Below are 23,224 nucleotides of genomic sequence, written 5' to 3' on the forward strand. Positions count from 1 at the left end.
CCAGGTTCTTTAACAGTCAAAGCTTTAGAGTGGCAAAAAGAAAGCCACTGATGAAAAACAGTCATGTTAAATCTCCAGTAGAGTATGCCAGAAGGCATATTGGAGACTCAGCTGGACTAAGGGTCTTTGGTCTGATGAGATCAAAATTTATTTTTCGAGGCATCAGACGATGCGCTACATTTGATGGACATCAAGCACTGCACATCATCACAAACGCACTATCCCCACCACGAACACGGTGGCGGCAGCATCATAATGTGGGCATGCTTTTTGGCCGCAGAAATGCTTTAAAGACAACAAAATGAATGTTTTGGAGCAGCCAGGTCAAAAATCAATCCGGTTGAGAATTTGTGGTTGAATTACAAAAGGTCTGTTCATTCATGATCCCCATGCAACATAACAGACCTAGAGCAATTCTGCAAAGAAGAATGTGGTAAAACTGCAGTGTCCAGATGTGCTAAACTGATTGAGACTTATCCACACAGGCCCAACGCTGTAAACGTGGCCAAAGCTGCATCTAGTAAATACTGATTGTACAGGTCAAAAAGCAAAAAAAAAAAAAGGGGTAAATCTAAAGGGGGGGGGGATACTTTTTCAGGCATTGTAGTTGCTATTTTTGTTTGAGTGAGTGACACCATGTCACTATTAACCAAGTGTGTCCTTTTAAACTCTGATAAATATCCACATGCATGCACTCTTAATGAACACTTGGACTGCCACCGGAAGTGCGTGACACGAGTGCCCACTTGACTTCGCAATGAGTGCATATTTGGACAGACTCCTAATTTAGGCTGAAAAAATTCTCTTTGCGTTCAGCTGTACACGTTGCAAAAAGAGTGTTCTGTACTGTTGTGCTCTCCTTTCCAATCATGTTATTGTTTAGAGGGTTGAATATTTTACTCATTGTCCAAATGACTGCATTTAGTCAGAGATGAGGGTCCTGTCCAGACTTGTGGCCGTTACCCTGGGATCACAATAAGTTGAATAAAATCAGAAGATTCTTATCAACGTGGATGCCTGTATGCTGAAACAATAACTTCCGACCTCGTCAGTGGCCGCTGTCTTGGCTCCTGCCTCGGCTCCTATGTCCCTCACAGTCGGTTCCCCCATTCTTTTATGTCAGCTTCCTGTCTTGTGTCGCGCCAGAGTAGACCTAGCTGGCTGCAAGCCCAAAACCTGAATGACAAAGTGAAACACACACACACACACACACGCAGAATGTCACAACTATGCACCTTCACTGCCTCTTGTACGGTACAATGCAGCCTCTTCCCCGTTATCTTTTTTGCATCGCCCCCTGTCATCTTTGTTTATTAACTAGTTTATGTGTTAGTGAGGAACAGGTAAAGTGCATTTGGCTCCATCCCCATCTTTATATCTCCCTGCCTCCTTTAAATCACCCTAAATTCAATAACTGTGTCCTATTCCAAACCAGGAGTCAGTGTGACTGGACACCCCTGCCCCCGCATTCCCCTCACATCCCTCACCTCCCACCTCAATGCTGTGCTTTGGTCATGAAGCATGGCTTGCAGCACGTACCTTGTCTCCCTCCACTCTCTCTCTCTCATGTTGGCTCAGACATAAGCAAACAGCCCTTTGAGCAAACAGTGCAAACAAAGCTGTCAACACTGTCTTTAGCTTAGCACAGGGGTGACCATGTAGCTTTAAGGCTGAGTCATAAAAAGTCAGGATTAGAACTAGAGATATAAACTTTTAAGAGAATGCGTAGAAAGTGACTCTCACTTAGGAATATTTTAAACACATTTGAACACCATAAAGACACTGTAATCAATTTATGTTAAATACTATATGTTCCCAAGCTATGGCATGAGATGTTGTTTCCCCTGAGGTAGAGGAGTCCTTTTAAATAATCTATTTATATAGCATTGATATTCACAGAAAAACCTTTTTCAAATATTTTGTACATTTTCTCCTTTTAAATCAAACATGTTTCTTAATGCACTTCTGTACCTGTGTATTGTGCCATACGTGCAGCATACATAGGCTTATGAAACCGTAAGCGTGCAAACATGTAAGCTTGGTCACTTTTATCAGCCTTTCTGTAAATAAAGCCGCATGTGTCACTTTATGTTGCGTGTCGGTGCCTGATAATGCATATGCAAACATGCCTTTACTTCTTGTCTGATGGAAGACACCCCTGGAAGAAATTTCCTGGAAGTCCTCTCTGTGTGTCACACAGGGGGTTTCCAGGAAATTTCAATATATTTCCTTTACTCTGGCTCCAAACGGGCGGTCAGGGTGAAGGGAAATTAACGCTCCTGCTTGATGTACAGAGAATAATTGCAGTATAACCTTTTGAACACGTCTCCCCTGAATAAAGGAATGTCCCTAACTGCATTGCTTGAATTTACGTTAACTTTTCATAGAACCGCATGCAGCATCCATAATTCTGAAAATGAATTATTGGTCACTGAGTTCAAAATTACATCCCTTGTTTGTTTCAGGCTGAATTGTTTCGTGGTTTTATGACAAAGTCATATTGACAAATCTATTTTTATACTACTACAATGAGTGAACTTGCAACCCTGATTTTTTTTTTGTTGGATGAAAAAAATCAGCATCTTCCTGTAAGCAGACACTTTGTTTTGGTGATGGAACGGATTGCTCTTCTGTTCTGTCCTGATATCTACCTGATGAAACAGTAAGGTTAAAGATCAAGTTATATATTGAGAGCTTATCATCCGTAGCTAATACGACAAAAAGAACACCGTTCCAACAGCCAAGTGTGGGGGTGTTTTGCTGCGGCAAGGGGTTATTTACTGGAACATTTTAAAGAACTCTGTGGATAATTTGAAGTTTGGTAATGATTGAACTTTCCAGTGACCCCAAGCAAACGTCCAAAGTCAACCAAGGCTCGGTTCAGTAATTTTATTCCTGAAATGTGTCGTTGAGTGGCCATCTCAATCCCAGGATTTGAAACCCATTTAAAATCTTAGGTGGGATTTACAGAGAGCAGCAGCAGCAGCAACAGCATGGAAACCAAAGAATGTTAGTGAGCTGAAAGCTTTCGGACATGAGAGACAATCAGAGGCTTGTTTTAAAAAAACAAACAAAAAAAAAAAAACCTAAGGAAACATTTACACTGAAGGTCATAAAGGTTGAAGGATGCTGTTAAATATTGACTCTGGGGGTTAAATCACTGTCCCTTGTGTGACGTTTTCAGAGAAATCAGAAATGCATTATTACGCTTTCATTGTTGCAAAAGTTGTTTTCAATTTTACCACATCTCGAGAATATTTCAACAATATTAATACGCATGAAAGGCCTATTCAGGAGAATGTTTTTTTGAATGAGAACAAGCTGTTACCTTGTGAAAACGGAGGTTACGTCTCTGATTGTTAAGGATTTAATGCTGATTTATGTTAGCGTTAGACATTCTTTAATGATTTCTCTGTCTAAATGTTTGATCATCATGGTTCCTGAATGTGCCCAGTATACATCCATCCATTATCTATACCAGCTCTATATCTGAGAGGTGGGGTGCACCTGGGACACAACCAGCACATAGAGACAGACAACCACGCGCACAAAGGGACAACCAGTAGATTCGGATGCAGAACTTTCTTGCTGTGAGGCAACAGTGTCACCCACTGTTTCACCGTGCCGCCCTGATGAGCACATATCGGGGGTCCAGAAAAAAAAAAGTTGTCCCCTTCCGGATACCATTGGAAACATAACTACATAATTTGAAGTAATGCAGTTATAGTGCAACACAATGCATTTTGAAGTTGAAAGATGTCAACAATGCCTCCAATCCCTGAACCCCGAGTGAGCATGTCCGGGGGAACAGTCTCTGAAAGTGCGTCAGCGGTGGCCGACCTCCAGTAAATGAATCCCTTCTGCAAGCACAAAAGCCTTGGGTTTGTGCATCTCTAGTTAACATAGGTGAGCACACACAGTTATCTCAAATGTCACAAATCAACTTTAGCATGTTTCGCATCACACAGCTGCGTAGATGAGGCTTTAAATTGGGAGAGATGCCTGCAATCGTGCACATGACGCAGCAGAAGTAACTTTAAGAACACAGGATCAGTAAGGATGTGACGGCGAAGAGTGTTTCTCTACACATGCGACAGATTAATGTGGTGGAATTAAGCTTCTTTAGATGAATCCGGAGCTTCAGCAGGACAGTTTTGTTAAGAAATGCCGTCATTTGGCACAAAAAGTGTTTGAGTGACACTGTGGAGGTGAACTTTCTCTGAGCCTCCTGAATCCATTTAAAGGCTCAGTTCACCTTTCTCCAACACATGTCTCTTCATTCAGAAAGTTTTTACCATGATGGAACCAGGTGAAGAACTATCTCTGAAATTGTGGTGTCCATCTGAATCGGATAGATTTTCTCTTTAAAACATGATCACCACAAATAAATAACCAAGATCCCATGTTAGTGATGTTATTAGTAACCCTGAGACATCTCTCATTTTCTGTTATCAATATTTACACGATCATTTTTTTGTAAATAAAAATACTGTAATGACGTTTGTGAACACCACCCAAACAATGAATGGGAAGTGTCTGCCCGGCTTCGCTAAGACATTATTTACTGTTTTGGCCAAATGTTTTCCAAACAGGGATAGCCTATTATTTGGATAACAATGAAAGAAAACATTTCTCGCCTTAAGGGAGGAGTAGTTTATGTTGTCATCATAGAAACAATGCGACTTTATTTTCAAAGTCATCAATAAAAAATCAAACGGGATCAGTTTTTAGAAACACCTACCGGATAAGTGCACAACAGATCCACAAAAGAGCTTCGTTTCCAATTAATGGGCAATAGACGGACCTATGGGCCAAACCGCGAGGACCCTGTGAGGGGCTCTGCGGATACCGCTATGGAGTTTCCCAGTGAGTTATGGCCATGCCTTCATGATTTTTTCTCTGTACTCGGGCTTTAGTAGTTAGCCTATTTTCACGCTTTGCGCAACGGGGCACTGCATGGGTTGATGTTTAATCGCTCGCCGTGGTACGTAAAAAGGCGCGTCCTCGTTCTTGCTGGGGCAATCACGTTATCACTATATCCCTTAGGGGAGGCAAATAAAAGGTTTTGCCAAACCACAGCAGTGATGCAAAGTCTGGTAGGTGACCGCTCTCCCTCGCAAGCACTGAGCCTCTTTTACGCGGACCTACATGCCAGTCGGACTAACGCGGACACCAGCGCGCTTTGGTTGTATGTTGTTGGATTGGACCGGTGCCTTTAACTCGAGCCTGCGCATTATATCTCTGATTCTTTCACGATGTTTTTAAAAGATGCTGCACCTGTTTGCGAATGTTGCAGAAAACGGGTAGAGGTAAGAGCGAATATAAGATTTGTGATGCGTTACATCGGGTGTGTGTGTGTGTACATGTGCACTTTGTATGCTCAGTATTTGTGGAACACGTTTGTCACTCTTAAAACTTGCTGACTATTTACATGCATGTATGTGGGCCACGGGTTTATTAAAGCCACCTCTGGAGGTCTGAGCTGCTATGAATGGTTCTGCCCGTTTTCTTACAAGATGCCCTTTGATTTGCGACAAACTCTGTCTGCTCCATGCTTCAGGATTGCATTTTTATCGAAAGTTCATGGACACAGATTGTGTAATTCCACTTCTTAGAACACTGCTGTACATTAGGATGTGTTGCAAAACTCACTGTAGCCACTGGTCTGAAATTATTTCAAATTAAATGGAACCAAATTAGTGTCAGGTGATGGATAGTGGACCAACGTGAAGTCATTCAGTCTGTTCCTGAAGCTGCTCATGAACTCAGCATCATGCTGGTCCAGAACTTTACTCTTTTCACTGAATCTTTTGTGTCCATTCTAGCTGCAAACGTTTCTGTAAGTCCCTGCTGATACACAGATCTCGTGTGGAGAATCTGCTGAGTACTGATGACCAGTTTGGGACAGTACAGCTCAACCCTAAGCATGACACAGCAGGCTTTCAGGGTAGGAACTGGTGACACTGAATGCGAACGTTTTTATTTTGTGTGTTTTTGCACAGTCATCAACACAAACTTGTGTCAGCAGAAAAGGGGCAAAACTGCTTATCAAAGGCTGATAGCTGTAAGGGATTCCAGCAGAGCAGGAAACGATGTCACACCTGTCATATGATTCTTATTCACAAGCTTTGCCATGCAGAAGACCTGTTCGAAACAGTGGGGAAGTTGCAAAAGCATTCAACAGCAACCATCCCACAAACGATATGCACTTTAAATGGCATCTCCTTATCGGCCCTCCGTGCCGTTTAACCATCAGTACCACACCGACTAGTTGATTAAATGCTGTGCTCTTTCGGTGCACTTGTTTGACACGAGTCAGTTAAAATAGCACACGTTGAAGGTGTCGCCTCATGTGAGCAGCCGGCCAACTTGCCAAAGCATCTGTCACATACCTGGAGTGAAGCTTGCCATTATCCAGAGCACTACCACTTGTGGACTACTGCTTCCAATTTAAAATAGCAACATGGTTTTGGCAGCCCATCTTGGCAGACAAAGTTGTTAACTTTTAGTCTGGCCACCATCCTGGACTGCAAATTCCACCAGGGTGGTGAGAAAGTAGAGTGTGTGTGTGTGTATACATGGTTTAGATTGATGCATTCTCACGTAGGCAGTGGTGGAGGATTAATACTGATAATCCTCAAGCTGAGTCACACACACTTATTTAACAAATGTCTGAGCATATGGAAAATAGGCCATTACTTTGTCTGAGGAGACAGAACTTATGCCTATGAATCTGCTAAATGCACTGGTAAATGTCGCAGCATTTAAGCACGCATGGATCTTAGCATACTTTGTGTTGATCTGAAGCTTTGGTAATATAGAAAGACCTCCAGGGCTTGTATAAACTTCAAATGTCATAGGGAGTCTAAAATGGAGCACATGCACAAAAATGCAACATTTGTGACGCACTTTGATGTGGACAAATGCACAAAAGGCTATGAAGACATTTATTAGTGTCCAAGTAAAGTGGAGCAGCCGCTTAGCAGCAAACGGAATGAAAACATGCTCAGTGTCTTTGGATTTATTCAGTTTGAAGTGCTTTGTCATTAGTCCCATTCAGCATTCATCTCTTGCTATGCTTACAGCTTGTATTCATCTTGAGTCAAATCTTTTTAAAGAGTCTATGAATGAATCTTTGGAAATGCGCGTGCACAATCTCTAGTTATTGTCCTACACATGCTAATTCTTTGTATGTACCAGTGTTCATACTGGACTGCTGCAAGTCTACCAGGATTATAAGCATTTATTAAATGAGGCTGCAATTGTGTCACTAATGCACATGGAGCAGTTGGGAGCTGTGAACTTGTGGGACACTGTGGCATTAAACTTATGTACATACAGAGTTTACAGAAACATGGGGGTGGTATGAGTCAGATGTGCGGTTTTGTAGATACTGACTGATCCTACGTGTCAGTGACAATCTCCTCCATGACGTTGGCATTGCTGAAAAGGGGGCATGAAGGTTAAGCTGATTAGACCATTGACCCTTTTAGAGGGCTGCACTACTAGTAATGGTATTGCCATTCTTCATGTTATTTCTTATGATCCTTCAGCGGTGGAAAACCGACAATATAAATCTAATTTAGGAGATCGGCTCGATTTGAGCTACTTGCGTGGAAGTCTGAGAACTTAATCTGACCTGTCTGTCTGGGAAAATCGTCGGCATTTTCTGTCATGCTTTTTGCGTCACACATCCAGGCTGCTGTGAAAGAGCGCATTCAGCATGTGGCACAGAAGAACACGGCTCTGTGCCCACATGACCCACAGGAGTAAAATCTCTCTCACTGCCAAGTGTATTCAAGGAGTTCAGAATGTGCTGCAGTTTCAATGGATGCTAGAAGCTTCTTTCACACACACTGAGAAAAGGTTAGAAGTCCCGGCTACATTGCTGAAAAAGGTTGACTAATGTCCCGATTAGCCAGCAATAAATAAGGGTTGAACACGGTTATTCCTGCAGTGTCACAGTATCTGCAAGTTTCAGTTTATAATCCAGGATATCACATGGTTTCTGAGGTGGCAAAAATGAAACGAAATGAGAGAGATACTGCTTAGTCATATGGTGCTATCGTGCTGATTTTACATGGCACCGCCTTAAAATCATTTGCGAGCATACAGTGTACATGTTAAAAAGTTTTTGAAACTATCATACAGATATACAGAATGTACTCATACATACATATATATATATAGAAAAACCAGGGACTGCATCACAGCCAAATTAACACAAATTAAGGCTCTTGGCAGATCTTCACAGAGGTACCTGATGTATTTTCAGATATTTTACGCTGAAAGACTTGAGCTGATGTCAGTGGATGAGGTGCTGGGCAGAGGGGTATTACAAAAGAAACCGTTGTTGCTAAGGTTTCTGCATTTTTCCCTGGGGAGTTTTCAATACATTTAAAATGTGGACATTGCTTCTGGAGTGGAGACTAGAGACTTCTCTGTGCAGTCGAACAGCTAGTGTCTGCTGCATGGGAACATCTTTGTAATGTTGTCTAAAATTTTACATTTAAACAGAGGACAGCGAATCTTTCTTTTCTTTAAAGTGCATTGAAAGAAATCCAGACTTCATAAGTGGGTGGATTTGAAATATAAGCATTTTTGTAATGATGCTTATTAATTTCTGAAGGCAGTCTGATCATATTTGCAATACGTCCTAAATACTGTCTGTCTCCTGTCTCACAGATGTCATGTAGGTCATATGTACAGTACAGGGATGGAGAATTATTGTTTTAAGATAATTACAGACTTGTTGGCTTCTGTTCGGCCTCTTGGTATATTTTACCACATTTCTCTCACATGTCATTGGCTTCAGAGTCTGAATAGACTTTATTTACTATTGTATATAGTAGATAATGCATCTTTATTAGATATTTCCTGTCCTCTATAATAATGTCAGCTCATACTGATTAGAGGGGGGCTTAAACTGAAAATAGTTTGTTGAAGAAAAGCAAGAGTCTGTGAAGAAGAAATGTTTAAGCTCCACTGACAGTCCCATTGGAGTGATCTACAGAGTTCAGCGTAAGAGTTAAAAGTCATTGCAGCGATAAAATACTCTGTGGATCTGTACAGTAAGCATATCTTGCACAAATTAAGAATGTACATGTGAAAGAAGCAAAATGCTGTCCAAATGCTACTGAAGCAGCATTCTGTGCACAAATAACACTAAAGTTTATGACATAATTCTACTCTTGTGTATGAAGGATACTGTCAAATTCAAATAAAGTCAACATGTCAGCTGTTGGACATGTCTCAACCAAAGAAAGAGTACAAACTGTCTTTTTCCCCTTGTATCAGATTAAGTCATTTATGCGTCTAACTTAAGTCTCATAACTGAAGTTAGACGCATAAATGCATCCAGCTCAGATGTGTCTCACAGCTGCTGCCTCCTAGCAAGTGCCAACCGTATGCAAAACTTGTCTTCATTTAGTTGAGGTGTTCACCAGCCTTTCAGCAACTGTGTTTGTGTGTCTGTTGTATCTGTGATAGCAGGACTGCTTGCCTTGCTGTTAATCGTACTGGAGTGGACCAGGCCAGGCTTGCCGTCCCCCCTGAGGCCAATCTGCGACCTGAGGGTCCTGAACCATTTCATAAAGGAAGCTCGAGACGCAGAAGTCGCTATGGTGAGAGGAAAATGTATGCATGTAAATAAGATCTAAGAGCACGAGAAGTTTGCTGCACTGATACTGTGGCCCTGGAATCACCTGCACTAAGTGTCTATGTACAGCTAAATAAAAGTCCCTTTAAAACTGTCTTCATTACTCTCTCGCCTTCACAGAAGTCATGTAGAGAAGGATGTAGCCTGTCAGAGTCTGTCACTGTTCCCCAAACCACAGTCGACTTTGATGTCTGGGAGAAGAAAAATGTAAGTGACCGCTGAAACAGTTGGATGTTAAACAGCTGATAACTGATATAGATTAGCTATAAATGATAATACAAGTTCATACAAATTTGTAAATGTGTGATCACTTAACTTTAAAAAAAAACATCTAATTCTACTTTTGGATATTTATAGATGTCATTGCCTCGAGTGTTTTGGCAGTACCTGTAACTCTTGTTAATTTCTCATGATTACTTGCTTCCTTTGTTCCTTATCGCTCCCTTAATGACACTCTTCAACTCTTGCCCTCTGTTTATTTTTTGGCAAGGCGCTGGAGCAAGCCCAGGAGGTGCAGACTGGCTTATGGCTCTTACAACAGGCTCTCAGCTTGCTGCGGACGTCGGTCACCAACACAGCACTGCACAGCCACATAGACAACAGCATCAGAAACCTGCTCAGCATCAATGCTGTGCTGCGTAGCCTCAACATCCAGGTCAGTTTACAGCAGGTTCAGAGGCACAACTTCAAAATCAGTGGCTCAGTTGCTGTGTTTGCTCTGAGCCTTTCATAAGTTGAATGGTATAACAAAGCCTAATATAATTTTAAAAATTATGAATGTGATTAAAACAACCTACTATTTGAATCCTTTTCAAAGTATGTGTTTACAGTCTGGCCTACTGAGCTAAGTCACACATTTTCCTGTGGAGACACCCCTGCTCTCCTGTTGCTTGTCTGAGCTTTTGATTGATTAGAAGGTTGGGTTTTGTGTTCAAGAAATGTAGCACCGAGATATTTTGATGAAATTGGTTGTTTGAGAACAAAAGCAGTGCAGTTATCCGACACCTTTGTGTACTTTAAACAACGCAGGATGGTATTTTGGATTTTGTTTGATTACCTACAGTGGATTTGCATGTGAACAGTTGACTTTAATGTTCCATTTTAAGTAAAGCAAGAAGTGTCTCTTTGACTTCCTTGTAATGAAATAAAGGTGCTTTTTGGGTAATTGAGAAACTGAGAAATGTCATGGGACATTCTGTAGCTGTACGCCTTTCTTGACAATGCCGTAGGCATTGAAACTGCTGTATAACCTTATTCTTCGATTGCTTATGTTGCGCCTACAACATATGATATGACTTGGGTCAAAGCTGAGGCCCAGTGGATAGACAAGCTCAATGAGTAGTCTGTGTCGAGGCACAAGGGTGACATCAGCATGTTTCCTTGTGTTTTCTTCCAGGAATATACTCCACCAGCAAGTGCAGTGGGGCTGGAGGGAACATGGAGGGCGTCTTCAGCAACAGATCTGCTTCAAGTCCATGTCAACTTCCTCCGAGGTAAAGTGCACCTCCTCCTTTCAGATGCACAGGCATGCCAGCAAGATGTCAGCTGATCAGCTGATCACCCTCCTCCAGGCAAAGGTCATTTGTGTTTCCAAAGACAAGAGGCGGAACTTGACAGTGTTAACCTGCACGCTGGCTGCTGGAAGCGGTGTGGAAAGAGAAAGACACAGCAATCCTCAACACAGGGAGGAGGCTGAAAGGAAAGGACAGTCCCAGCAAGGCTTTGGATGGACAGGAGATGACTGCACCTGGGAATGTAGATGTGACTCATGGACATGGTGAAGAACACACTGACCAAAATGATGCCTTTGGGAAACACTGCTCCAGTAGCTGTTCTACTGGCACTCTCTTGCACTTTGTGTGTGGATGTACTTTTGTGTGGATGAGTTAAGACTGAAAGTCTCAATGTGCATGTTGTGTGTATGTGTCTGTTTCCAGTGAGTTTGATCCACTACTCTCATCTCTTCAGAGTGAATTGTGGAGTGAAACACACAGTAAATGTCAATTGCAACTGGAAATTGTGGACTGTGAGGTTGCAACGGGGCATCAATTTCCAATACCACTGCCAAGAGGAAAAAATGAATGAGGCCTCACCCCTTTAACTTTTTCAGCTGTGCCTCACAATAACATTAGTCTCTTCACTAGGATTTTTTTTTCAGCAAAATAATATTTTTTTAAGTTGTGTAATTACTATTTATACAGATTTTCTATTTTTAAGTTCCAGTCTTAGCGTTAGTGTCAGGTCTTTAAGATTTTAGTTGGACTCTATCATGTTCTCTTGTGTTAAACTAGACACAGTTGCAAATTCTCATTTGCAATGGCACGCTGCTGCTCTTCCTTTTTACGAAGATTGTATGTATCCGACTAGCTGTTGCACACTGCTAGCCCTTTCTAAGTAACAGAACAAAGGCCTACAAAGTTGATGCTGAGGTTCAGTTTGTGTGCGAGGAGCGTTACATGAGAACTGTGAAGCTGTTTTGTAATTATCTGTGTTTTTGTTTCTGACTAACCAACACTCAACCAGTCTCTCCACATTGATAGCCAGACTGCCTGGAAAAATTTACAATTAACATCCTGTGTGGCTGTAATTGCAAATAGTTTTCCAGAACCTGACGCTAACGCTGTCTCCGCCCTCCCTCTATTGTTCGTCATCAAGCGGCAGGCAAGCAATCAGTTCGTCTTGGGAACTTGAGGCTTTCTATAAAAATGGATGCTCAACTGTTTCAGATTAGTTAAGTGCTCTTCCTTGTTGTTTCCGTATTTTTATATCTTGTTGTGCGAGTGCAAGATGTTTTTAAGGATGTTTGTATGTTTTCTTTCCTGTTTTTTTTGTGTTGTTTTGTCCCATCACTGTATAATTCACTATTTAAATACAAAATATTGTTCTTGGATAAAGAGAGGATAGATGGAAACACAACAAGGGGAAGTCTGTCTATTTCATTCATTATCTGACTTTGTCAGGTCAGTGGAGTTAACATGCCAACTTCTGCTGGTCAGATGCTGCATACAAGCTATAATCACAGACCTCACTGTTGTTGGTTTTCAGATTTTCCTGCTGTTGATGCAGAGGTGATCGCTAAAGATACTTTCCATGAAGATTTATTTTTGACTAGAAATTAAATACATTGTCTTCCACTACAACAGTTTTCAACAAAATAGGTACAAGCAACAGTTCAATTATATGAAAACACAGTTAAATAGACTTCAAGGCCACCTGACCTTTAGCTGAACCCTCTGCTGTAAGCAATTTGAGAAGACACTATTGTGACAAGGTGCTATATGAGTTCAATTGCTAAGGGAGACATGCTTACTGTGGCTAACTACCGACATCTAGTGGACATTTACATTAACAACACCTGCTTATACTGCAATCAGGATTCCACAGCTTTTTTTTTATTATTATTTGTACCTTCAAAACTTGAACACAAAACTGAACACACTTGCAGACTTGAGGACTTTGAAATTAAATATACTTGTAGGTATACATTTGGCACAGCCATGTTAACACGTATTACATTACACCAAAGCTTGACCTGGTGAACACCACTGTTGGTTCAATTCATGCAAACTTTAAAAAAAAACAGGATACAACACATGACAAATGTCAACTAAGCCAACTAAACCTCTCCATTTGGGAGATTTCCAATATGTTACAGAAGACACACTGTATCCCTGTCTGCTCCATCCTGCAGTCCTCTGCTGCTGCCATCATAGGCCACCAAACAAACAGTTCCATCAGAAAATGTTTTCTGCTCTGCTGTCAGTGGGGGAACCAATAGGACAAAACAGCTAAGAGAATCTCTGCCTGATACACCCGTCACACCTATTTATGTCACTGAGGGTCAGGGTAGAAAACCTTAATGTGAATGGCAGAGTTGTTACGTGTACGTGTCATGGGCTCCCCAGCCTCGTCAGGATCTTCCGGCTCCAGGTCGTCCACGAGCTCCACCGTGGAAGTGTTGGCAGCCAGCTGCAGCGCCCCCTGACTACTGGCCTGCAGCTGCAGGGCAATATTAATAGCCCTGTTGATGGCCAGGCCCAAGCCGTGGACGCAGATCTCCCTGTGACCCCCACCTTCCAGAAGCTTCTGACAACGTGCCAACTGAGCCCGGAAATCAGTCTTCATGTTAACGTACACATCGTTACGTCTCTTTGGGAGTTTCCGAGGGAGGCGCTTCCTCAAGGTGTACTCCACTGGGTCCATCTCTACAGCCGGTGTGCTGGAGTCGGTGTGGGCTGCAGCCGTCTGGGGGACGGTGGACATACCAGGGTTGCGTGGCTCCATCATATTACTCAGTGTGTCAGTGGATACGTCTGGGCAGCAGCTGGGGCCAAATGAGAAAGCTGAGGAAATAAATAAGTAGACACAAGTTTATGAAACATGACGACATTTTATAAGAGCATAATGTCCTCTAGCAAACATGCACATATCCTATTCACATTCTAATATTTTCCCGATCATCAAATATTCTCATTCTTTCTCTCTGTTGATTGTTTTGTCTATAAAATGTGGAAAAAAAAAAAAGTTAAAAATTCCACAATGCCAAAATAAGATCTTCAACTTCTAACCATCTGTCCAAAACCTTTGGCATTGACCTGGCCATTGCGTCTTAGGAAGTAAAATGTGAAGTAAGGCAGCTTATTAACACATTACAACTTTTTTGCGACTTGATACAAAAAGAAAACTTGCATAATTCTTATTTTCACTGACTAATGTAAAACAGTTCACATGTCTGATAGGGCATAATTTACTGTAATTTATGGGTTCTAAAATATATGGAGTGTTTTTAACTTTATTTGACGCAGTTTGCTGGCATTCAGGCTCTGAGGCTCTGTGGGCACAGCAAACTGTGAGGAACAGAGAAGAAAATACATCAGTTTTATGGCTTCACATTTAATGAAATAATAATCAATATCAAGACTTTGGCTTCCCGCTAATAAATGAACACGACTGACTGCGATATTGATGCAGTTTCTCTGGTCATAGGAAAAAAAAGCCGATGTAGACAAAATTGCTCGGTTTCAGTTGGGGTAAATCTGACATTAGAACATATTTGTCACTGATTTCAAAGAAAAAATATTCAACACACTGTCAATCACACTACAGTAATTGAGTGGAGACTCGAGGCTTCTCTGTGCGTAAACATCTGGAAATTGTTAACAATCGATAACAGCAGCAAGTGAGGTGTTTTGGGTACTATTTTATTTACATTTTGGCTCTAGGAGATGTGAGGAATTCAAGTGAAGGACCTTATTTTAAGTCGATAAATCGATGTGACAGTGCAATAAAAATATTTTGTCTCTAAAATCAGTTAACATTTGCGATAATCATCTCAATATTGATTCACAATCATTATCATCATTTTGGCCTGAATTGGGAAGCTCTAGTCTAGTATGGAAATAATTTACCTACAGACAGGAAGCGGTTGACCAGAAACAGGTATTCCGTTAGCAGTTTCGTGCAGTAAGATTTGAAAAACTATTTTGGAGGCCTTTGCCAGTGTTACGCTTTATGAGAACACTTCCAAATGTCTTGCACTCAAAAACAGCAACTTGTCTTCACAGCAACTTATTTTTCACCTTTTGATTTTTAGTTCTATTTTCTGTTAAGATCACTGTACAAAATCACCCAAGTTACTCATATACAAATCCAAGCTATCCAAACACGCATAACACAGGACAGCACCTGGCAACACACCACAAAAAAGCAGATGACAGAAACTAAAGATGTATTTGTGAGGAATAACTAATGTGACAAATCAAAGTTCAAAACTGAAAGAAACAAATAAATAAAAGTTTTATTCTATTCTATTCCATACACTGTGAAAAATGTGATATAGCAAATCTATTTTTTGTTGCTACTTCATTTGGACCGCATTATACCAACTCTAGCTCCAGCAAAGGCTAAAGATTCATTAAGACACCATTTCTGTGATTTCACTTTTCCTCCTTCATCTGAACCACATTAGACCAAGCCTAGACCGAAAACCACTGTGTAAAATCTAGCCAACAGAAACTAAATTCACTGTTTCTGATTCATAACAACCTTTGTTCTATTTATCAAAATGAAAAAGAGGGAGATTTCTGTTATATTTGCATCTGCGCCATATAAAAGCAGGTCCAGATGTCAAACCACAAAATACAGTCTGATCAAATCGAGACTGATGATCTTCAAAACTTGAAAAAATATATATTCTATTTGTGAATATGCAACAAAAAAAAAGGTTTGGCTGCTTTTTACCCTCCACATACCACTGGACCAACCCCAGATCGAAAAACCATCATGTATAGATTTGTCAAATGGGGACTAGACTGTCGCAAAAAGACTAAAGACAGTTTGTGTGGTTTGCAATCTGGTCTGATACTAACTACATGCAAAAATGAATCAAATCTCTTTTTGTTGTTGTGTTTTCACAGAGTACAAATCAGACAAATTGTGTCTTTTCTTTTTAGACTCTTAGGGACAATCTAATCCTGAGCTGACCAGTCTATTAACAGCGGATTTGGGGCAGATGTTTTTTTTTTTTCTAATTGACACAACTACAGATCACAACCAATACAATACAATTACAAACACAGACATAGAAATAAAACAACCCTCCCCCAAAGAAAAAGAAATAAAAAGAGAAAAAGAAAAATCATTCACAACCAAAGTGCACATTCACAGTATGGTTTCTGAGCTTCTAAGCAGCTGCAGTACATTCCTTGGTACAGCATCAAACACTACTGCATACTCTTTGGGTGGGACTGGAAACTGAAATTTGTTCAGAAATTCTTGGTATGAGAGTAATTGTCCACCATCAGTAATACGTTGCTTAACCCAAATAATCTCACGATCAAAAACATGTCCTATAGAATAATGATTTATTTTTACATAAAATATTTTCATTATTCCAAATATATATACATTAGTTGGAGAGAAATTGTGCTTCTAAAACAGTTTTTATGCTTGTTTATGAAAGTTTGATCATTTGAATGGTAATTTTTCTATCTTGTAATTGCATTTCAAGAATAAAAAAAAGGATTCCACCAACAGCATTGAATATAAACTTAGGAAAAGTATTCCAGATATTGTCTCTGTCTTTAATGAGTTTTGCTAACCACTGCACTTTGAATGTATTATTTAGCATTTCAAAACTTAAAACCGCCATGCCTCCTTTACTTTTAGGGTTACATGACTTTTTTTCTTCATATAGTGACACCAGTTCCTCCAGATAAAATTAAATAGTTTTTTAGATCAGATGTGGTCCAGATGCTAGTAACAGCAGTGTCATCTTCCCCTTATTTGCATTTTCGCCAAGCTGAAAGTAGGTTTCAGACATCATTAAAGATTAAACAAAAAATTCTTGGACAGTTCTACACCATCAAATTATGAGAAAAGTGGAGTTTAGGGTAACTTTTCCCTTAGGTATTTCTAGAAGCGTCGAATCGGAAGTTAGCTATAGCACCGTTAGCTAGCTTATAGCACCGTTAGCTAGCTAATCGTACAGAGCCGTGAAGCTAATTGTCATTTAAGCGACAGAACTTTGAAGGGTTTAAAAACATGAATGACAAACTTACACTCAGAGGACAGCTTCAAATTACGACGTTTCTGTAGCTCATTGCTGCAGCCTGAGCTGTTTTTCTGCTCTACAGCTGCTCTCTGTAGCCGGTTTGTTTTCGATGAACCCGGAAGTACTCGGATGAGGGCGAAAGGCTATTCGCTGTGACGTGCGCCTCATGTGGACAGAACAGGAAGTACATATCATACAGTGAGTACGCAGTTTCTGATAGTCGTAATTATAAGAGGACGGCCATTAAAATGCTATACAGGCTCACATCAATTTATATATAAATCAGCTGAGCACCCCGTCCCTCTCCCACTACATAAATGAAACAATAATAAACAGTCAAACACACAATAAAGAAATACAAGGTAACAGCTGTCACTACTGATATGTCAGATTATTTTTTTTACATTCTCACACCCCTTACCAAATACATTAAGGATTAAATCAATCCAACATTACTGCACAACTGACTAGAAATCTGTTTTGTGTGCAGTGTATGGTGTGTAATCTGAATGTTTTCAGCCTCTGTGAATGATAAACATCACCATCAACCACACAACAGTTACTCTGCTAACAGGCTACATTTTTAAAATCAGATGAATGCAAGCAAAATCCAGTGATACTAAAATTTACTTAAACAGATGAGAGCTCGGCGTTTCCCATTGTGTCCTGGCTGATAAAACCTGCAGCTGCCTTGATGTCATGATGTTATTTTTAACTACATCGTTGTGACTTCACAGCAAGCGAGGAAAAAGTCAGACTGAAATCTAATTCATAATGTGTTGATCACTGGTGATTGATTCTGCACATATCTGGCTCATCTAGAACAGGCCTAAAGTCTTGGCAGTGCAGCCTTTAGCCACACTCAGGGTGCGTTTTAATACCTATACTATGATATCACACAGTATGTCCCAGTGCGGGCTGCAAGGTGGCGCAGCTGGTAGCACTGTTGCCTCGCAGCAAGAAGGTTGCTGGTTCGCGTCCCGGTGGGGGCACCGGACTCTTTCTGCGTGGAGTTTGCATGTTCTCCCCGTGCAGCGTGGGTTCTCTCCGGGTTCTCCGGCTTCCTCCCACACAGTCCAAAANCATCTCCATATGAAGCCCCAGAATGAGCTCTTCACCAGAGTGATTGGATGTGGCAAACAGTGTCCATTCTGTGCAGTGCCTTGCGATGCAGGAGGAAAAGCCCATACTGAGCACTTTGCTTCACTGCATCGGCCAAAGGGTCTGGGTAAAAAAAAGTGGAACTCAACGAAAAAACTTGCCACTGACATATGCTCTTCCGCTGTGACCAGTGACAAAAAGTTTTGCTGCAATGCTACAAACAATGAATGGCACCCTTACAAACGTTACAAGGAAATTTTTCCTGACTGGATTATTCGTTCAGATGTGAGCTTCGAGGCATCAAACTACTGGAAATATGTAATGGCAACATACAACACTGACTTTGCCAAAGCATATGGTGCAGAACCTGCTGATATTCCTGCCACATGGAAAACCATCACATACAAGCAGGCAGAAGACAGCCTCAAAGAGTCATTTGGCACCAAGTAATAGTCCTCCTCAGTAAAGGAGGGGCCCTTTAATGGTCACATTACTGTACACAAGAGAAGATGAACGATATTGTGAGTATACATACATATTTAAACACTTGCTCACAACAAGACAATTCAAGAAAATAGCTACAAGCAAGGTCTCTCTTTGACTCGTATTTGCATTTAACGCATTTAATGAACTCTATTAATCTGCGTTCTGACTGTTTTGTGTGACAGTTCATGTCAATATAGTCGAACTGAAGAATGCATCAAAGCAGCAGAGAAAACAAACATTGCTTTTTTGTCTTGATTACATTAAATGTGATTAGAGAGCGTTTTCTGATTGATTTTGTTTGCAAAGTATTTGATGTCCAATTGTTGCATTTGTGTTTCTTATAGATCTGGATGTGGTAACGTTATAATAACATACGTTTCATGTATTAAGCAACTGATGACTCAGAAATTAAATCATTTTGTGTTTGATTCTGTGCCATATCTGATATCATGTATTTACATTTTGAATGTATCAAAAGATCATGAGGTTGTTTGTATGATCTAAATACTTGCATGAATGTCTTTATGATGTTGATAAGTGTTTCGAGTCCAAGACAAAGCAGACCTTCTTTTTTATCTGGTTCATGTTTACATGCCAGACAACTTATATTGTCATCTGAGTTGAGAAGAAATTACAATGTCTTTTCTCCTTGTTCACTGAAGTATCTGATGGGAAATATTTACACTTTTAAAGGAATTAAAGGATCACTTATTCTACATGTAGTATTATCAGCATGTTACATTACTAGCACCGGATTAAATAAAGAGACAAAATCTGCAATCTGGCTGTGAATGTTTTTTATGTTTCCTAGATCAGAGATACAGCGTTCAGTGTATAACAACCTCCAAAGTAAACAGAATTATCTCTATAAACCTCATGATTTTACACTTTCAAAATAATCATATTTTTTTAAAACAATATCATTTTTTAACTTTTTTTTCATCTCAACTCTAAGACGATGTTCAGATATATAATACATGATTTCATGTTAAAATACTTTATGGCTATCAAATGAAATGTTTGTGTTTTATTATACAAGATAAGACTAAAGTAATGTTTCTGTAATTTAGTTTTGAATAACATTTGAAAGACAATGACATCAGCCAGGTTTGGTGTTGCTAAGATTCTGACACAGACATGAAGCACAAATCACTACTGAAAATGAACTGAGAGCAGAATCAAAGGAAGGTAAACCAGCTTTAAAGCACCTAAATGGACTATAATTCAAAAATTGTTTTGAGAATAAATCATTTTAAATCTTGCTCTGGTCTTGCTTCCTACAATCAGTATTTTAAATATAGTGGTAGAATGAGGGTTAAACACACTCAGAGTCTGTAAGTGGACTGAACTTCTCAGATTCAATGAACGCTTCTGCCTGTCACAGTAAACCTAATGTTGTATTTAGAATGTTTTCTGTTTAATAAGATTATCGTTAATCTTCGGTAACATTAAGCTTGAAGCAGACTGTTTCTGTGACAAGGAAATAGTGACTGATCACGATCAATTTTGCTAATTGCGTTGACTTTTCATTTTTTTCTCAAGGTTTATTCATACATATGAATGCCTCAAAGAGCAATGAGGTACTGCTGAAATGAACTTACTTCATTTATCACTCCTGATACAGGTTCACCTAAGATCCTAAAGAAGTCATGTACCCAGGAAGCTTCTGCTGGTTGATATTCCCTGCTATAATTACACATAAGGTGTAATTTATAGATGTCCATCAGGGGTTTTTGTAGAAAAAAGTTGTATGAGGGAGCACACCGTGTCAAGGGAGCGAAGCGACCAAGGAGGGGATGATGCGGAAGGTGGGGTGTTGACCCCCTTCCGCGGTGTGAAGCCTTTGAAATAATTGAAAATTAAATGGGACATTCTGAGGCCATGCAGTCTGCATTGCTCACACCCTGAATGTAGTTGCTAAAAAGACTCTTGAACTAACCCCAGTGCTGTCCAGCACACGGACAAAGACAAGGAAGCTGGTGGACTATTTTAGAAGCAGCATAACTGCCACTTACAATGTCACCGCTGATGCCACTGTTGAAGTGCAGGGATACGTGGCAGGACCCAACATCAGCAGAACAGAGGATCTCCGTCAGAACTGGGAGAGGCAGAGGTGCACATATCCAAGTCTATACAGGCTTGCTGTAGGATACTTATCCACCCCTGCCTTCTCAGTACCATGTGAAAGGGTTTTCTCCAAAGCCGGAAAGGTTATTTCCTAAAAGAGAAACCAACTGAGTCCAAGCACAGTGAAAAAAATATTGTTTCTTAACCAAAATAAATAAAGTCACTATCGCCCCAGCATTCATAAGCACATCGCTGTCCCATCTTTTGAAAGCACTCCATCAGTTTTAAAATAAATATCTCATGTCCCATCGGATTCATTTAAACATTGATTGAAATCATACTGGCAGGTTTTTTGACATGAGCAGACCTCTCTTACCCACACATTAATCACAAACAGACTAGACGAATGAATGAATGAATGAATGAATGAATGAATGAACCACACAAAATCAAATTAAGGTGTTTTTATTTCTATTCTTGGCAGGGACTATTCCCATGACTCTGTTGAAAAACAAGAGACCATCACAAATTCTTAAAATGATAATACATTTTTTGGCCAACGGGGGGGTTTGTGTGCACTTGAACCCTGGAGAAAATAACTTTTTTTTTCAACCAATTGGATGGAAAGCTTCAAGGCTTCATCTGGCCATCACTAGTTAGTTCATGAACTGATTCAGCTCACCTGAATTCACTGTTTCCTGAATCTGAATCCACAACAAATCAGCTTCAGCTGGAGCTGATTCACCTCAACTTCTTCATCCACAACCTCAATGCAAACGCGGAGGCGCCACCTGGTGGCTGGAAGTGTGAGCTACAACACAGAAAATGACTTCTGCAACTTCATCATCCCATCACATACTCACTGACAGACATTCTTTTAACAATCCCTAATTCTTGTTTGAAGAAAACAGAAGATAATTTCTAAGACGAATAACTCAAACCTTATGAAGATTTTCTGGGAATCTAATATTTTGCTTTTCTCTGCTTTCCCAGGTTGTGTTTGATTGAAGCTCAGTGTTACGACCCTTGTGGCTGTGTGGTTTTCTTAGTTGTGGTGGACCTTTGTAGCCTCCGTGTGGGCTTGGGTGAACTTTTGATAATAGCTGGCTGAAGCACTGAACTGCATTAAAACGCAGTACAGGTGACTACAGAGAACAGGAGGGGATACAATTTGGTTACACAATCATCCAATCTGAATAGTTTCGGATGACTTTTGGACTAGTTTCAAATAAAAAATAAGAAGAAAGTATTACATCTTCTGCTTGACACATGGATGCAGCAACACAATTGAGTTCCACAAAACATTTATTTTTCTCTATTTCTTCCAAAAGTAGCAGTGCAAACTGCAGATAGAGCCTCTGCGTTCTACGCAGATCCCCTGAAAGGACATGTTGGAGAGAAAAAAACCCTCAAGTTTTGTGCGAACGGGATGTGTTTCTTCCCCCCCCCAAAAAACAAAAATGAAACGTCCTCTGTTCTCTATGAATAGGTATTTTTTATTGTAATAAATCTGAATAAAATCTCAGCACCACCAAACTCACATCACACATTCATTAACTCCCTCTGGTTGTACAACAACAGTTAAATTGGAAAAAAATACTATTATATAATTTTAGGGATTTATTTTTCCTTAAATACTCAAGTCCTTCACTTCTGCAGCACTGTCATGCTCAGTTCAACCACTAGATGTCTCCTTTTATTCATACCACAGTACTTCGTTTGGAAATGTGAAGTTGTAAAGAAAAGAATCCAGTAACTTTATATTTATAGATTGTAGATCCACCAAACAGATCACCTGCATAGCTGCCAGCTGCCTCCCATATGAACACTGGAAAAGTTTTTTTTTTTTTTCTAAATATCTGTAACTATATTTGTTTATTTATTTGCTGTGTATAAAAATAAGTAAATTATTTTAAAGGGTCTTCTCTTGATTTGTTTCCGAAATCCCATAAGAAAAGGCACAGGTTTACAGTTGTTTAAATTTGACAAGATCACATATTTTATACCATTTAGAAACTTCATTACAAAGAAAACTAAGCTGCATTGGATAAAATCACAAAAGAGTGACTGCACAGCTTTGCACTAGTTATAAAAACAATGGAGGTTTGCAAATGCATTCCTAAAAATTACTTTATTTCAATTTAAGTGTTGTAGTACAACCAGAGGGAGCTCATTGATGTGTGATGTGGTTTTGGTGGCACGACAAGCAATAAATAAAAAGTCATTGAGGTTTTATTTAAATTTATCACAATAAAAAAAACTCAAATTTTCACATGTACCAAAAGCACAACTTTTGAAAAGATGCGTGATCTGAGACAGTCCTCAGTGGCATGAAACAGCGGTTTTCTCAAGGTCTCAGA

At 40.1% G+C, this 23,224-nt stretch overlaps 2 protein-coding genes across 2 annotated transcripts; one reads left to right on the forward strand and one right to left on the reverse strand.

Annotated features, from left to right (window-relative positions):
• The first annotated feature begins 5,287 nt into the window (after window positions 1-5,287).
• epoa (erythropoietin a) lies at window positions 5,288-11,521 on the forward strand. The gene is made up of 5 exons (XM_008286218.1): window positions 5,288-5,309; window positions 9,493-9,623; window positions 9,779-9,865; window positions 10,149-10,313; window positions 11,055-11,521. Exons 1-5 carry the CDS (start codon window positions 5,288-5,290, stop codon window positions 11,205-11,207), a joined length of 558 nt encoding a protein of 185 aa, XP_008284440.1. The 3' UTR covers window positions 11,208-11,521.
• Window positions 11,522-12,740: 1,219 nt separating this feature from the next.
• pop7 (POP7 homolog, ribonuclease P/MRP subunit) lies at window positions 12,741-17,329 on the reverse strand. Its single transcript, XM_008286219.1, has 2 exons — window positions 17,218-17,329; window positions 12,741-14,001 (listed from the first exon to the last, which is right to left on the reverse strand). Exon 2 carries the CDS (start codon window positions 13,943-13,945, stop codon window positions 13,490-13,492), a length of 456 nt encoding a protein of 151 aa, XP_008284441.1. The 5' UTR covers window positions 13,946-14,001; window positions 17,218-17,329; the 3' UTR covers window positions 12,741-13,489.
• Window positions 17,330-23,224: the final 5,895 nt, after the last annotated feature.

This window comes from Stegastes partitus, unplaced genomic scaffold, assembly GCF_000690725.1.
Source record: "Stegastes partitus isolate 25-593 unplaced genomic scaffold, Stegastes_partitus-1.0.2 Scaffold442, whole genome shotgun sequence".
In the NCBI taxonomy this organism is placed as follows: domain Eukaryota; kingdom Metazoa; phylum Chordata; class Actinopteri; family Pomacentridae; genus Stegastes; species Stegastes partitus.

Bases quoted from the DNA above. Each gene is read 5' to 3' on its own strand.
- epoa (XM_008286218.1), top strand. From the start codon at position 5,288: ATGTTGCAGAAAACGGGTAGAG. The intron at 5,310-9,492 runs GTAAGAGCGAAT...CTGTGATAGCAG, and splicing joins GTTGCAGAAAACGGGTAGAG to GACTGCTTGCCTTGCTGTTA. The intron at 9,866-10,148 runs GTAAGTGACCGC...TTTTTTGGCAAG, and splicing joins ATGTCTGGGAGAAGAAAAAT to GCGCTGGAGCAAGCCCAGGA.
- pop7 (XM_008286219.1), bottom strand. From the start codon at position 13,945: ATGATGGAGCCACGCAACCCTGGTATGTCCACCGTCCCCCAGACGGCT.